Source organism: Megalops cyprinoides, chromosome 6 (assembly GCF_013368585.1).
Source record: "Megalops cyprinoides isolate fMegCyp1 chromosome 6, fMegCyp1.pri, whole genome shotgun sequence".
Taxonomy (NCBI): domain Eukaryota; kingdom Metazoa; phylum Chordata; class Actinopteri; order Elopiformes; family Megalopidae; genus Megalops; species Megalops cyprinoides.
This window is the reverse complement of record NC_050588.1, coordinates 30720617-30736264: the sequence shown is the minus strand read 5'-3', so window position 1 is coordinate 30736264 and position 15648 is coordinate 30720617. Positions and strand designations below refer to the sequence as shown.

Below are 15648 nucleotides of genomic sequence, written 5' to 3'. Positions count from 1 at the left end.
GAACATGGAAAAATCAATGAAAGAGAATAAAGCTTTTTACCTTGGACCTTTTTTTTTTTTTACTTTAATGGAAAAAAGAGAATAAAATAGTCTTACTTTACCTTTAAACTCTTGAATTAACATGTGGGTAATTGCTTGAAAAGGGCCTTTCTTTTTTTTTTTTTGCTTTCAGAGGAGTTACAGGAAGGGGCAGGAGTTCGGGGGCAGGTAGGGACACTTGTGTTTGCTTCAGTCCATGAAACATTGTCTTCTGTTTCTAACCAGAAATGTAAATCGGGGTGTTTTGCAGGCAGTCCTATTTCTCTTCACTCTCTGTGTCCTTCTTCTCCTCTGCCAGTGGGCTCACAGTGGGGGCCGCTTTGGCGCCTGCAGTTGGAAAACACAAGAGGATGTCAGGGAGCACTTTTTTCAGCTATTCTGGTTGGGGCACAGCTCTATTTAGGGACAATTCCACAAATATACAGTTTCTTGCCAGTTAAATCCATTATATTGTATCACCATCCCACGTACTAAAATGGTTCACTGCCTAGTAGGATTTTTGGTGCATATGTGAAATAACAGATTGTGATAGCACCACTGAGTGCAGGTAGACCCCAACTTCATGGTGTGCATGATGAGAGTAAATCAAATGGTCTTAGACTAAGATGCTTGTTTTATTCTCTGAGCAATTACTACTGACCAATAAGGTTTGATCATTCAGTTTTTTGCTTTAGTCTGTCTGCGCTGATGGTATAGCGGTAGAGTCAAAATTGGAATGAGTTCCTTTCTCAACTTACACCAATATTTCCACTTTCATTGTTAACATTTTTTAAAATTTTAAAAAATGCTAAAATGTCTGCCAAAAAAATCAAAATTTCAAATTATTATGAAAGCAAAAAAGGGAAAACTGAAGCCAATTTTCCATTTTTGGGTTCGTTATATCAGGGAAAGAAAATTGAACTGATAAAGGCTATATGGATCATGCACGTTTGCACTACAACAAATGGCATATCTATGCTGATCTTTCAGAATATTGCTTTCTTATTGATTATTACAATCAGATCTAGGCATGCATGTTGTACTGCAAAACATTTCTATACATCAATTCAGTTCAGTTCAACTCAAACCAATTCAATTCAGCTTGGTTCAACTGATACTACTCTGCAGTTATGATAATATATATATTTTTTACCAGTTGAGTAGGCTCTACCTTGCGTGTGTGATGTTGCTGTTGCTGTGGTTATGATGGCAGAACTCCCTTCCCCCTTTGGTGAGGGGCCTTCCATTTCACCACCATCTTCTAATAGGCTCTCTCTGGAAAACGCTGCAAAAAGTCAATATCATAATTACTCATTTTGTTATAAATTACCCTCCTCAAATATATGAATCAACAGTAATATTGTGAATTACATCGGTGTTGCATCAGGGAATGGCAAAATCCCTGTCAGTCCCCTTCTTTTCTCATTTTAATGCATCTCAGAGAGGGTGATCTGACTGTCAATCACCTTATCTTGGCATTTAATTGCATATGATTAGCGTGCAGGCCAGGGTAAACTTGGCATGTGTCTGGGAAACAAAGCATTAGTAAACAGACTGAACTTTAAATAAGTCAATGGGCAAATAGAGGAGTTGAGTGAGCTACTGGCAACCGATTCTGCTTGTTTTTTTTTTTTTTTTGTGTTTTTGTTTTCCAAAACAGGGTGAATTCATTTGCATTTTACATTACAGTTCCCTGGGGATACTTACTCCTTCAGAAGCACTGCAGAGGCTTAGAAAAGAGTGTGAGCATTGGCGGTTTCTTATAATAGCCCTAGTGCACATACTGGTCTGCCTACACATAACACTGTAGGAGCACAATAAATTTTCCTTTCATCCCACCCTAATAGGGTCTATCTCTCCCATGGCTCTCGAGCTCTCTAGCTCTCAGATTCCTCCTTGGAATCAATTGGCTGGACACAGATTGAATCACTGCCAATATCTCATTCTCTGTGTGTGTGTGTGTGTGTGTGTGTGTGTGTATTATTTTCTCTCCTCTCTCCATTTTAATGGAGGTACCAGCATGGGGGAAGTCTTTTCCTTTCTCACCTTCCATTTGGCAGCGCAGCTTCTCAAAGGCCTCGGCAGTGGCCTGGTCTCCACCGGTCCAGCCCCCCTCGTCCTCGGGCAGCTCGTCTCCAGCGGGGACAGAGTCGGGACTGGGCCGGTCCGACAGGCAGCTCTCAGAGGAACATTCGTCCCCTCCTCCACCCTGCTGCTGCCGGTACAGATGGTGTTCAACCAGGAACTGCAGCTCTGTGAGAGGAAAGGGAAGGAGGATGGAAATGAACAATTATGCCTATTCTGTCATCACATAAATACAAGAGTATTTAGGTGGATGTACCAAACCTTACTAAATGTGCTTGTACTTGGTACTGTGCCTTTGCACTGAAGTGAAACCATTTTCTGGGAGCTGAGTTTCACGTTACTGTTTAATCAAAACTTTACATTAATTTCAAGTTTCTATTTGATAGACAGTACACATTCTGCAGTGATTACTGTCAGCTTGATTGAGCTACAGTACATACTGTAAGCCTTACTGCTTTTGGCCTGGTGGTTGTCTGGTGTTGGACACAGTAAGGCTAATCATTTTCTAAATTAGCAGAATATGTGAACATACTGAACAAAATCGAGATAAATTCAGAGTCACAGAAATTTAAAAGGTGATTTTTTTAATGTATCTGTCACACCTCAAATACATTTTTTGTATTCTTCAAGAAGGAGGTAACCAAATCTGTTTAAATCTGTTTAACCAAGTCTGTTTAAATCCATTGTGTAATATTCTTTTAAATCAGCAGAAGAAATATGCCAGGGAATTGCTGTGAAGCAGCTTGATGCTGAGTCAAGGAGCAGAGGCAAGCTGCAAATTAATGCCATTGATTCTACTGCCATCATAATTTTGAGAGCCCGTTCAGCTGCAAAGAAGCTACATTCGGTGCCAGCCCATGTGGGCATGTGAGAGGTGATGATCTGATCAGTCTGGCACCTCCACTTGCACTGTAGTGCCAGATCTGGGTTTGTTACCAAGTCTGAGGTACCACAACCCATTGCACTACATTATTGTCATTTAGCAGATGCTTTCATCCAGAGCTTACGCTGGTAACAATTTTTACATGTTATCCATTTATACAGCTGGATATTCACTGAGGCAGTTGTTGATTAAGTACCATGCCCAAGGGTAGAGCAGCAATGACCCAGGCAGGGAATCAAACAGACAACATTTTGGTTATAAGTCTTGCTCCTTAACGCTATGTTACACTGCCATCCCACCATAACCCACCAACAATGGAAACTAAAGTCATTATACCTTTCATAGTGGGCGTGCCCCGTGCTCCCTTCCTCCTCTGCCGGGGGGAGTTCAGCAGCGCTGCCTGGAAAACATCTTTGGGTCTTAAATTTGCAGTATGTACTGTATACAAAAGTTTATATGTGAAAGTGCTGTCACACAAGACTGTTCTGCTTAGTATCTGTCAAATTTTAAATGACTGTGGCAATTTAATCCATGCTTTAAAAAAATGTAAGCTTTGGGAGTCAATATCACTTAAATGAATGACAAAAGATTCACACAATCGATTACCTTGTAGAGCTGGTTTGGAAGCCGGTCTTCATCGATTTCTGCAGCAAAAAGGAGAATAGACTGGTTCAGAATAAAACAGGTCAGGTAAAAACAAAAAGCTCATAACAAACAGCACAGACATTCTTCATACTCTAGATAAAAACCTATTCATACAAACTTAAATACAAAAGCCCAGAAGCTCACACACATTGTCACAAACACACACACACAATTTTGGCAGCAGAGAATTCTGGAGCCTTCTGCAGTCTGTGCTGTATGCTACAGTCAGGTGGAGAATGGGAAATTGCAGTGTTGTGGAGCAAGGTGACCTTGTGCTGATCCAGATGGTTTGACAGTGTTCAGACAGCTGCTTTCGTCAGCAGCACTTGTGACAGGGCAGAGCAAGCCAAACAAAATAAAATCATGACACACAGGAGACAAATATGACAGAATCAAAAAGATACTTTATCAGCTTTAATCAATATCTGAAACAAGACAACATGTTTATTGAAAGAAAGACACATGGGAAAATACAATCAGTTACATTGGAGTAAAACCATTAGCTCAGTTCTGTATCTGTTGAACACTCATCTGTCTCTGGGCCTTTAAACTTTTTCTAGGACACCACCTTGTTGCCTGGCAACCTAAACATCCCCAGACACCAAGCACTATGTGTGTGTTTGTGTCTATGTGTGTGTGCTGCCAAACATGTGTGATGTGTCTATTCCATCACTCCACTGCACCAAAAGCAGCATGGCATTTAAATGATATCAGGGCATTAACATACATTCTTCTCAATGTTTATCATGAAGTATAGAGATCTTTCTTATTCAGGCCAAGAGTGTTGTCACCTGCCATGCACTTGACTTTGAATAAGTAATATTATAGAATGTCTCCTTGTTGTCTTTAAGATGTCAATACATAAAGTGTTCTGCAATGCTTTCAACATTCAACGAGAATCTAAAGGGAAAATGATTACTTACGCAGTGAATGTGCCTGTATATCTGTGAGTTAGGCATTGACAAGGGCCGGCAGGAAAATGGATTTGACAATTTTCTACGAAATTATATTAATAAAATTGATACATAATATTTTGTGCAATTATTGCAGTTTATGCTGAGTTCCGTATTTATCACAATGGAGGGCTCAATTTTGGTTGTTTTTAGTTTTCTCTGTAAATGAGTAATTATAGTGAGTAAAATTACATGGAAATAAAAATGGAACGATTGTTTTTTCTGAAAATATAACGTAAGCAGTTTTAAGATTTTGAGCTTTGTTTGAATGATTTGCCAGCTGCTCCAGTATGTGTGATTTGAGGACATCAAAGGAAGCGCAGGTTACTCAGAGTTAGCATATTGCCAAGCATGCGCATGCATGAAATTTGCTAATCTGAGGGCTGTTGTGTGCCTCAGGAGAATGGAAATTTATTGCAGCTTCATTTTACTGCAGCAATATTCTTAGCTACGTGTGCATCTGCTGCGTTTCGTAAGAATTAGCTTGTATAAACAGGATAATTTTTCGACACACAATAAACATTTTTATAATCTGTGAGTACACACCAATTCTGAGCTGATGATTAGAGTACAAAGACAAGAGTGCCATATCAGAAAGGGTTTAACATACAGTAGGTGTGCATATTACTGTAATGGCATGTGACAATTCTGTGCAATCCACAGGGACATCCTTTATAGAACTGTTGTTACAAATGTGCCCCAACAGATAGTGACTCCCATGCACATTGAATGAATTTACCGCACCATTTGATTTTCTCCCTACCTTCATGCTAGCAGGAGACATAACTACATCCACTGTCAATAAAACAAGACAAACTTTGGATACTTCATTTGTTAAACTTAAGACAATGTTCCCATTTCTGTCTACCAATCCCTTCCAAAAAGTCAAGGCAGTCTTTCAGACAACACGCTTGAGTTTGCTGATACAAAAGAGGTCAACTTCTTTCAATTATCATCTCACTTCACTATGGCTGATTGTGGACAAATAGCCTATAGAACAAAAAAACATGGTTTGTATACTTGCACAGTATATTATGCATGTTTATGGCAGGATAGATAAATACCTCATGCCAGAGAGCAATGCAGGGAATGGGCTTCCTTGCTTTTTCTGACACTACTATGCCAGGAACACTTTAGAAGGCATTGTGATTCACTTATCTGTATTGACTTGATGTTCGGGTCAGAACACAAAAACACCCACTCTTAAATGTGATTAGGTTTGTCCCAGTAAGTGATCCTTGGTGAGTCCCAAGAAGGGGCTAATGTCCTGGCTTGGAGGGGCCATTCCAAACACTATGGCTGCATACTGAAAGACGTTTGACTGAACATGGAAATAATTGTTTGCTGGCCCTTCTGTTTATGGTAGTAAATTAGCCATGATAATCCAGTCGAGGCGCCTTCCTTTTCACAGGCGGGTTTGCTAGGAGGATGGATGCCACACTAGTATGCTACACGGCAATAGGTTTCTTTTTGACGTACATTTTTTGACATATTTTAATGGATCTGGGTGAGGTGCTTACACCCACACAAGAAAAAATAGACTTGCAGCAAGATTTTATTTGTCACATGAAGACCTTTTACATCGTCACTTGCTGTATTGTCACTTCATCCAGTACCTTCCACCGAGGCATCAGAAATCGGTGAAGCCTCACCTTCAAGCAAAGGGGACCTTGAAGGAGAGACAAATCCCTATTGATCCTTCTTAGAGCTGTGGGAAACCAGGCTGATAGCACTTTCAGTCAGCCACTGGCTGATAACAAACCCCTGCACCATCGACAGATCAACCTGACTGTTGTAGGACTACATAAAATGCATTCTTCACATCTCAATTGTGTACGCTGGACTGCAAACGTAGAGCCAGCCTCTGCTGTGTCAAAGACGGGAATAAGAGCTTTTCTGGGAGCAGACGCAGCCTAGATGTAGTTGTTTGCACTGACTGTCAGTCCTGATGGACGTGGCAGCTGGGAGTGTGTGTGTCAGTCAGTGCAGGCCTCCTTGTCAGTGCGCCGATGAGAGAGCTGAGGAGTACGGCGAGCCAGGCTGCATGATCTGCATGCTGTTGAATAATGTAGCAAATGTCTGCACAGGCACTCTGCCGCACCAGCTTCCCCCCCACTCCCCCGCCCTGTCTCTTTACCCTTTCTTTCCATCCCTCTCCCACTCTGGCTCTGTCTCCCCCTCTCCCCTCTTTCTATCACGTTCTTTTTCGCTCTTCATCTTCTTGCCCTCCTCCGCCCCCCCCCCCCCCTTTCCCTTCTTTCCAATTATCTCTCTCCCTCTCTCATCCGCTCACTCTTCTTGTCAATCACTCTCTTTTTTCCTCCTTCCTCCTGCTCTTTTCCTCAGATCTTCCATGCATGGTTCAGGGAGGGCAAGAAGGGGGGTCTCAGAGATCAAGGCCCGTGCCAGCCTTAGGCATGGAGGACATTCCCTGTCCCAGTATCAACACCATCAAGCACACACATGAACATCTCACTGAAACATGACCAGATAGAGACACACACACACACACACACACACACACACACACACAGACCTCTGCCTGGGCCTTTATTTTATCTGAAGGACCATGCAGATAGTAAACATAAAAATCTGCTGACGGTGGAAACACAACAACAGACAAGACAAAACATATTATTTTCGTACTGTAAATGAAACTGTATAGATCTGTGACATCCAGACAGAGGCATTCACATAAGGTGTTTGCATTAAGTCTTGTACCTATTTTCAATTGTATATTTGAATGCTTTTGGATCATTCTTGGCCACATGGGAGGAAATGATGGAAGCTGTTGAAGGAAATATCACTCTGACATCATCTGAGGCCTTGATCCATGAAAAATCCATAAGAGGCACAGACCATGAGGAAAACAATTCTCTATAAATAACCAGCAGAGTGACTAAGCAGCCCCACTCATCTGGTGCAGATATAGCCATCAAGCGTGATACCGTCATCCAAAAACTGAGAATGAAATGAAATGAAGACCGTAAAAGAGGCACTGGTTCTCCCCTATTCCCCAGTGACTCATCTCTAATGGTGAGCAGACAGGCAGTGGGGATCAGGGGAGAATGAGAAGGAGGAGGAGGTGGAAGAGGAGGAGGAGGAGGAGGAGCAGATTCAAGTGCGTCATACTACTGAGGGCTCCTGACTGGTCTTGTGTTTTTCTGATTTTGTACAAACCAAGGAAAAATATGTTAGATGCTTGGTGGGAAGTTCATAAAAAAGACCATAATAGTCACTAATGAGACCAGTTAGGGGCCAGTGTTGGTGAAAGGACTGGCCCTGTGTATCTAGTGGTCATTATGATTTAAAAACATTTGAATGATATAAATACATATGATATATTCTATTGATACATCTATTTTTTTTGTTCATAATTACCTGCTCTGGTGTATTAACAATACTGTATGTGTGAAAGCACATAATGTGTCACCAGTCTGACAGGCACATGGGACAGCTTATGAGGGATCATGCCTCAAAAGTAAGGGCAGCACTTTTAGCTAGGAGTGAAAATGGCCAATCTGGAGTGTTATTTTTAGCTGAGCCCTGATTGCTCAAGCTGGCACGGTAGCTCAGGGTACCTGTGATGTGCCTTTAAATGAACTCACCGAGGGTGAGAAATGTAGGTTGAGGTCCCAGAGAAGGTGAAGTGAAAGAGGAGTGCATACCTGGTGAGGACTGGTCGCTGGATGCCACCAGAGTGGCGGGAGTGGGTCTTCGTCTTCGAATCTGCAAAGGTAGAAGGAACACAGCCCTCATTACATTGCTTTTCAGAGAGCTTGACATATGGAATAATCATCATAAAGATATCAACTGCAATCATGGCCACTCAAAAAACATTTTGCAAGAGAAACCCAGTTAATATCACCTTTTTAAATATCACAACCCTCTTAATGTCATTTTCTTTCAAAACTACATGCCACCCAGCCATTGCTTTCAGTTTAAGTTGACTCTTTTAACATCAGTTTCCAGAGTTGCCAAAAATGCCTCTTTTGCCTTTGAGGTGTACAATTATAAATAATTTATTCAACATATCATACTATGCTTAGCTGTAGAAGTGTTTTACACTGTCAGTCAAACTCAGCTGGATAGTGTTGTGAAACAAAGCTCAAAAACACACAAAATCCACTGACACAAGGAAGGTCACCACCAGGGGTAAGACTGAGAGATAGAGGCTTAATGCCACCAGGAATGCTGAGTAATGATGATGCTCAAGTGGGCATCTGTCCCACTTACTACTGCAGCATGAATGACAACAGCCTGTTCTGTTCGGTTCCGTCAGCACAGGCCAACATAATGAAACATAAATACAGGTAATGGAATTAAATAATACGTTGACTTTGCAGCAGACCGCAGCGCAACAGAGAGTGCAAGATAAGCAACCCTTTAAAATGAGTACACCACAGTCTATTCAAGCTAACTGAAGGAGGGCAGGGGAGATTAGACAGCCTGAACTGGGAAGCCTATTTTACCTCCCCTCCATTATTAAGCAAGACATTTAACAGATTTATTTTATGAATAATTGTAATTGTACTTTATTGCATTGTACATACATGGTTACTTATTTATGTTTTTCAATTTGAAAGAAATCATAAGGAAACTCCTGCATTTCAAGAATTCTGACGAAAAGACATTTTCTCCACACACACCACACGTCATGTCAGTAAGCATTTCATCCAGCACCTCCAGCACACAATTATTTATTCCACACATAACACAGAGCACATAGAGCTTGTCACCTTAGAAGTACATGCCTGCACACACACACACAAACACACACACGCGTGCAATTTAACATGTCGACAGATCTTAACAAACTATTCACCAAATAATCATTCCTTCATTTGCACCCCTGGAAGTTACCAAATTCCAGCTCTGTCCTGAAAGAATAAAATCAAAATACTTTAAACAGAGAAATCAAAGCCCTGTTCTCTCCCACACTCTCTCTTTCAGACCGCAATAGTATGTGTTGAGGGTTCTTAGTTTTCATTGGCGCCTCGATGAGACTAATTGAGCATTCAGCATTACGGATGCCTCATTTACTACCAGCACACGACCACAGAGAGGAGAGGACCGTGAATGTTAAGCGGCTTGTCTCTTTCTGTGATACCAGATGGAGAGTCTTCAGTCCTCTTACAAGGAGCATTAGAGGCACCTGAGTGTTCTGCCCCTTGAGGGTCACTAACATGCTGTCCATTTTTCCAAAATGTTAGGAAAAAAGAAAAAAAAAACAGAACAGGAGAAGGAAAGGGGATAAAATGCAGTAACATGATAATGCTGCACCAGTTAATTCTGCCCTCGCTTGGAGATTTCTACCCCTGGCTCATACAGCAGCTCTTCTTCCAGGCATTTAAGACTCGCTGGAGTTGGCACCACGGTCCCTTCACATTCAGAGACAATGGAAATGGCTCCTGAGGGCTGATTATATTCTCATAAACACCAGAAAAGCCCTGGATCGTCTCTCACACACACTACTGCCCCCCGGGGCTGCCTTCACAGGATCAAGGCTTGTTTTCATCCATCCCTATTTTCATATTCTACGCTGACTGCATTCGGGAAACAAAGAAGGAAACGGACCATTCATATTCCAGAATAAAAAGTCGAGAGAAAAATGGAACTGGGTGAATTTCATTTTGGACACTATAACGCTTTGTTAATTTTCAATGCATTCAAAGATTCTGAAAAAGGTGCCTGTGGCTGCCTGCAGTTTCCAAATCATTCATTCCAAATTAATAATTCAATGAAATTTAGCTCTGTGTTGGAACTGAAATAAAATTTTCAGGAAAAAAGACAATATGGATTACAAAAATGAATGCCAAGGAGGCTTTTTTTAGTTTTGACATACTATACCCAAGCACACACATATTCTTTCAAGCCTCATGCTGAAGCGCTTGGTTCCTTTATCCAAACTTTTTTCCCTAGTTTTTATGTTCTCATAGAATCACACTGTAAAATCCCACTTAAAACCTCATCTTACACCCTGAAGACAATTTAAATTGCCACCTGCTCTCTCGGTCTGATGTGGTGAGATTGCCATTTCTGCATGTATTTTATCTGCGTAGCTGAATCATCCATCAGGGCACAATACAGAAACTCTGAACACATTACTGGCTTTAGATTCGTATCAGTGGTACAAAATCTGTCAAGGGTGAGCAACCACTAGAGATTCATCTGACATGTCATTTTAATTAGGATTATGTTCAGATTTCAGGTCCAGCACAGACACATTTCTGTTCCACCTCTCTGTATAGAATATTATACTCTCCTGCTAATCCCTCTTCCTGCGAGTTTGTGGTGTAAAACCACAGAATAAAGGATCTCTATTTAAATACATGGGGTGGTATAGATACACGCTCCATTCCACTGCTCCATCTCTGATACACACTGCTCTGCCAATACTAAAGGTCATTCATAAAGGACTCCAGCTGTTCTCTTCATTTTTTCTATAGCTTTAGAATTTACTTCAAACCGTATTATATGCTTTGCATGTAGTAATGTACAGTGGATGAGTGAAGTGGTTTCTTTTTCATGTTTTGATATGTTTTGAATGGCCTATTCATTCAGCATTTTTCAAACCCATTTTGTACACATTCTGTTCACGTGTGCACCATATTTAACACATTATTTTATAGATGTTTCAAAAATAATTACACTGTGAATAGATGTACATCCACAGTTTAACACATTTACCATTTTGGCATGAATACATGCATTCAAAGCCTGGGTTACTAGCTATGAACAGTAAGCTAAAAAAATGGCAAAATGAAAAAAAAATGTGCTTCTATGTACATGTCTTCGAAATGGCATAAAGCTGCATTTTGCATTTGGATTTCTCGGTAGGTCCTGTAAGGTCAAGAGAACCAGACATTTCACCTTGGATTTGAGTGAAGTAGACATTCATTTTCAACAGCGCTGAGACTTTGGTCAGCTCTTTACTTCGTGCTGCTTTTACGTAGTTATGCTCTAAAATGTGCAGCTTTCTTAAATAACAAATGAAGAGCCTCTGCTCCTTAAAAATTACACTGTCAATTTCAGAACAAATGTGGTTTGCAGTGTGTGTTTTACTACATTTTTCAAAAACATAGAGATAGAATAGTAAAAAGAGCAAAAAACAAAAAAGATATACTGGGTTATGCAGACAATGCAGTATCAAATGACTAAGCACAACTGCTACTTTCCTGTTCTGTTTTACTATAATGAAGAACATTATTTGCATAGTTATTTCAGTTTTGAAAGAGAGGCATATCTCTGCAGTGATGGGATGTTGCAGTCCTTGCTCTCCTGCCCACAAGGATGAAGGAGGTGTCACACAAATTGGTGTGTGTATACTGACAGCCTGTCATCTCTGCTGTCCTGTAATTGGAACCAGAGATAAAAGACCCGCAATACAGCATGTAGCATGAATAGAAGGTTGTGCACAAACCAGAATACTTGTCACGCCTGGTTCTGGGCAACCATGTATATTTTGCATGAATCTGAAGCTCACGCCTGGATTATATCTGTAGAGATTTGCACTTCATGCCAGAAAACGCCTACACCATTTTCATACAGAAAATGCATGACCAAGATGTAGGAAACATACATGTGTGCATCAGGGTTTCTGTTATCCAGTAATTACTGGTTTTTGCCTGGTAAAATTTATAAGAAACCGATAAATTAAAAACTTGCTGGTCAAAATGTCCAGTAACAATGCTCATACAAAACATAGCTATAACGAAGGCTATCCCTAAACAGGACATTTATGTTTTGACAGTGAAACAGCCTCTTAACAGCCTACAGTATGTTTTTTCTCCAAAGGGGTGCGCTCTTTTATTGTGTGATACTTGCTACTAGGCCCACTTCTCTCTGCAGAATCGAATTAAGACGGCACTGCGAAGTCTTCTGGAAGAGGAGACAGTGGCGTGGCTTATGCGCACTGCAAGCTGCAAAGACACATTGGACATGTTTGATTTCAAGTCTGCAGCAGAGGACTTTGCTGCAATGAAAAAAAGGAGAAAGTAAAATGTTACCTGGTAGCCTATAGGCTACATTTGATGCCATGTAGGCCTAGCCTTTTTTTAGACAGGCTACAGATGTTACAGGTTACAGATGTTTTGTAATAGCCTACATTTTAGTGGCAAATGTTGAGGTTTGGTCAATCGTTACTGTTCTTTTTGCTTAACCGTTACTGTTCATTAAATAGTCAAAATGATTTGAGGTCATTGTCATTCCTTCATCAACCTAGGTGTACATTATATTTGCGTTTGTAACATAGACTGTTATTGAACCGGGACCGGTAAGTTTCAAATTTGTCCGGTAAAATAAATTCTTTCCAGACACCAGACCGGCAAGAAAAAATCCAGGCGGAAACCCTGGTGTGCATATGGTTAAAAGGATAGTGAGGCAGTAGGGTGGCCAGGAACACCATCATCTTGGAAGTTCTCTGGTGCGGGGGCTTGTGGCACGCCAAACGGACGGGGCACTGTGGGGTTCTGTCAGGCACCGAGCGACCTGCTCAGTGAGGCCGAGAAAAGCCAGGGAGCTCAAAAATGGATTTTCTGTAAGGTTTGACAGCGCCAGAGCTTATACATCACGCTGAAACCATATTCACACAGACACATACACACACAGACACTAACATTTGCTTTGCACTTTGCTATGTTTTCCTCATAGCCATAGACACATGTGCAATCGTACAAACACACACAGAAAGGAAGCAGTCAACAACTGATCCAATGGCCCACTTAATCTCACTTCACTAATTAAATCCAAAAACTGCGCTCATTACAGGCCTGTTAAATTCATTCATTAGGCTTAAAATAACCCCTCCTCTCACCCCAATCCTGTGCACCCAGCTCACATCTGGCTACCCAGAATTCTCCCTCTCCCTTAAATGCTGCAGCCACCCAGCAAAAGGATCAGTTTATAGCACTTGATCATCTTTGGTGGCTTTCCCTGTAGTAAACAAGTGTGTCTAAATATGACAGAACAGCACTGTGCACTGTAGAACAGATCTGATGAAAGACCTGCTTCAGAGGATGTTCTTTACTTTCTGTTGTTGTTTAATAACAGGTCAATACATAGGTGCCATGAGCACCATTGCAGGATTATGTTACTGAAGGACATTATGGCATTATAGAGCAGCATGGAAACTCGCCACTCATTTTGCTAAAGTATAGCTCTGTCTGTACAATTGTTATTAGATTTCCCTGAAAATAGCAGAACTCCTCAATGTATGACCACTTTTAAGTAACGCTGGAGAGTGACTCCAAGATACTTTGTTATCATAATGATAAACACTCAATGCAGGAATTAACTGTAATTAATCCACCATCTCCTGGAAATGTGTTTAATCCTTTCCTTAATTACATCCCTTCAAATGTTTCAAATGGAAAAAAATATGCTGCTATTACTATCTGAAAATACGCTTCCTCTGGAAACTGAACCATTCAAACCACCCCGTGAGAATGTGTCTCTGAAAGCCTGAAATCATAGAACTGTATTTCCTGTACTACTCATTCATAATGAATGGACTCCTTTAGCTAAAATGCATGTTATTTTAATGAAATGCAGAAAATAGGACATTCCTCTCTCTCCCAGAGCTCCCAGAAGATGTGCCCATTTAATCTACATCCTAAAGTAAGTTTTATAGGCTTAAGCACCCATCACATCACACATTAAGACTGGAAATGCCATTCATCTGTCACTTCTTTTCTTCTAAGTGTTAAAAAAAGCTTTCATGCATTGATGAGTATCTTCAAATCATTCAGTGCTTTGTGCAGCTGTCTGTGTCTCCTGTACAATGAGAACAACACCGGGTCCCCTGTGGAAGGCTATTACTCTGAGGGACATTTAACTAAGGGTAACCATCTCCTTGGTGCAGTGTGTGTGTGTGTGTGTCTATAAGTGTGTGCAAAGGGAGTGTATTATTAATGTTCAGCGTAGAGTTAAATCAGACATCTGAGCCAGACAAAGAGAGTGAGAGTAAGAGACACAGATGCGGACAGGGAGGCATGCACAAAATCATTGCAGGCATTCTGTCCCTCATCATTGTTCACAGCACTGTCTTGTTTTCCCAGACCAATACCAACATCCTTGGAGGACCAAATACATATATACGTGTACGTGTTTTTCTTTTTTCCCCCACATACCCCAATTATAAAACTCTGAGTCAGTAAAGGGTACAAAAATACCACATCCAAGTGATATCTTTCTGTATCCATGCAACAAAATACCAGCTCATAGTTACGTGTAACTATTTAAACAAAATGAACTACAAATGACATAATAATTATTAAAATGACAAATACAGGCAATCATTTAGAAAAAAACAATATGCTTTTTATACATTCATTCAATATTATTTTCATTTTTTGTAATATTGCATATCAGAGTCAACACTCCAGACTATAATTTTAAATGCTTGGCATGTGATGTATTCCAAAAAGGATGGTACATTCAAGTCAGCCCCTCTTCCACCCCCCCCGGAAAATGCCCCCCTCACCTGTTCAGCAGCCTCTGGGTCCAGGTGGGAGTCCAGGAGGGGCACCGTGAATTGAATTTTGCGAGGGCTGCCGGTCTCCATGTTGGTAATGCCAGGGAAGGAGAGAAAGGAGAGAATGGGGAGAGAGGGGTGAGAGAGGGGATAGGGAAGGGGCTTGAAGGAGGTGGTTAAGGAAGAGGGTAAGGGGAGGGGGGGGGAGAACCGGCACTGCTGTCCTGAGAATCCTCTGTTCCTCTCTTCTGCTTCCGCTCTCTCCCTCTCCCCTCTCTTTCTGTGTTACTCTCTGTCTGTACCTCTGTCCCTGTCTCCTGCTCTCTCTCACTCTCAGTCTATTCCCCTGTCCGTCTCGGTCTCATTGACTCTCTCCTCTTCACACTTCCCCTGTCCCTGCTTTTGCTCCACTCAGTTTAATGCATGGACAAGGACACTCTCCCTCTCAACACCCCCCTCTCTCTCTCTCTCTCTCGCTCACTCGCTTGCTCTTTCTGCCTCTTTCTCGCTCCACCCCCCCCCCACTGGCTCTCTGTGCACAGGCATATCTGTTAGTGCAAACCCCAGCACAAAAAGGCTTTAACTCTTTA

The 15648-nt window shown here is 41.3% G+C and overlaps 1 protein-coding gene across 1 annotated transcript; it reads right to left on the bottom strand.

Annotated features, from left to right (window-relative positions):
- Positions 1-131: 131 nt before the first annotated feature.
- On the bottom strand, positions 132-15312 carry LOC118779573 (protein phosphatase 1 regulatory subunit 1A-like). The gene is made up of 7 exons (XM_036531742.1): positions 15068-15312; positions 8253-8313; positions 3593-3630; positions 3323-3386; positions 2065-2271; positions 1190-1303; positions 132-366 (listed from the first exon to the last, which is right to left on the bottom strand). Exons 1-7 carry the CDS (start codon positions 15146-15148, stop codon positions 296-298), a joined length of 636 nt encoding a protein of 211 aa, XP_036387635.1. The 5' UTR covers positions 15149-15312; the 3' UTR covers positions 132-295.
- Positions 15313-15648: the final 336 nt, after the last annotated feature.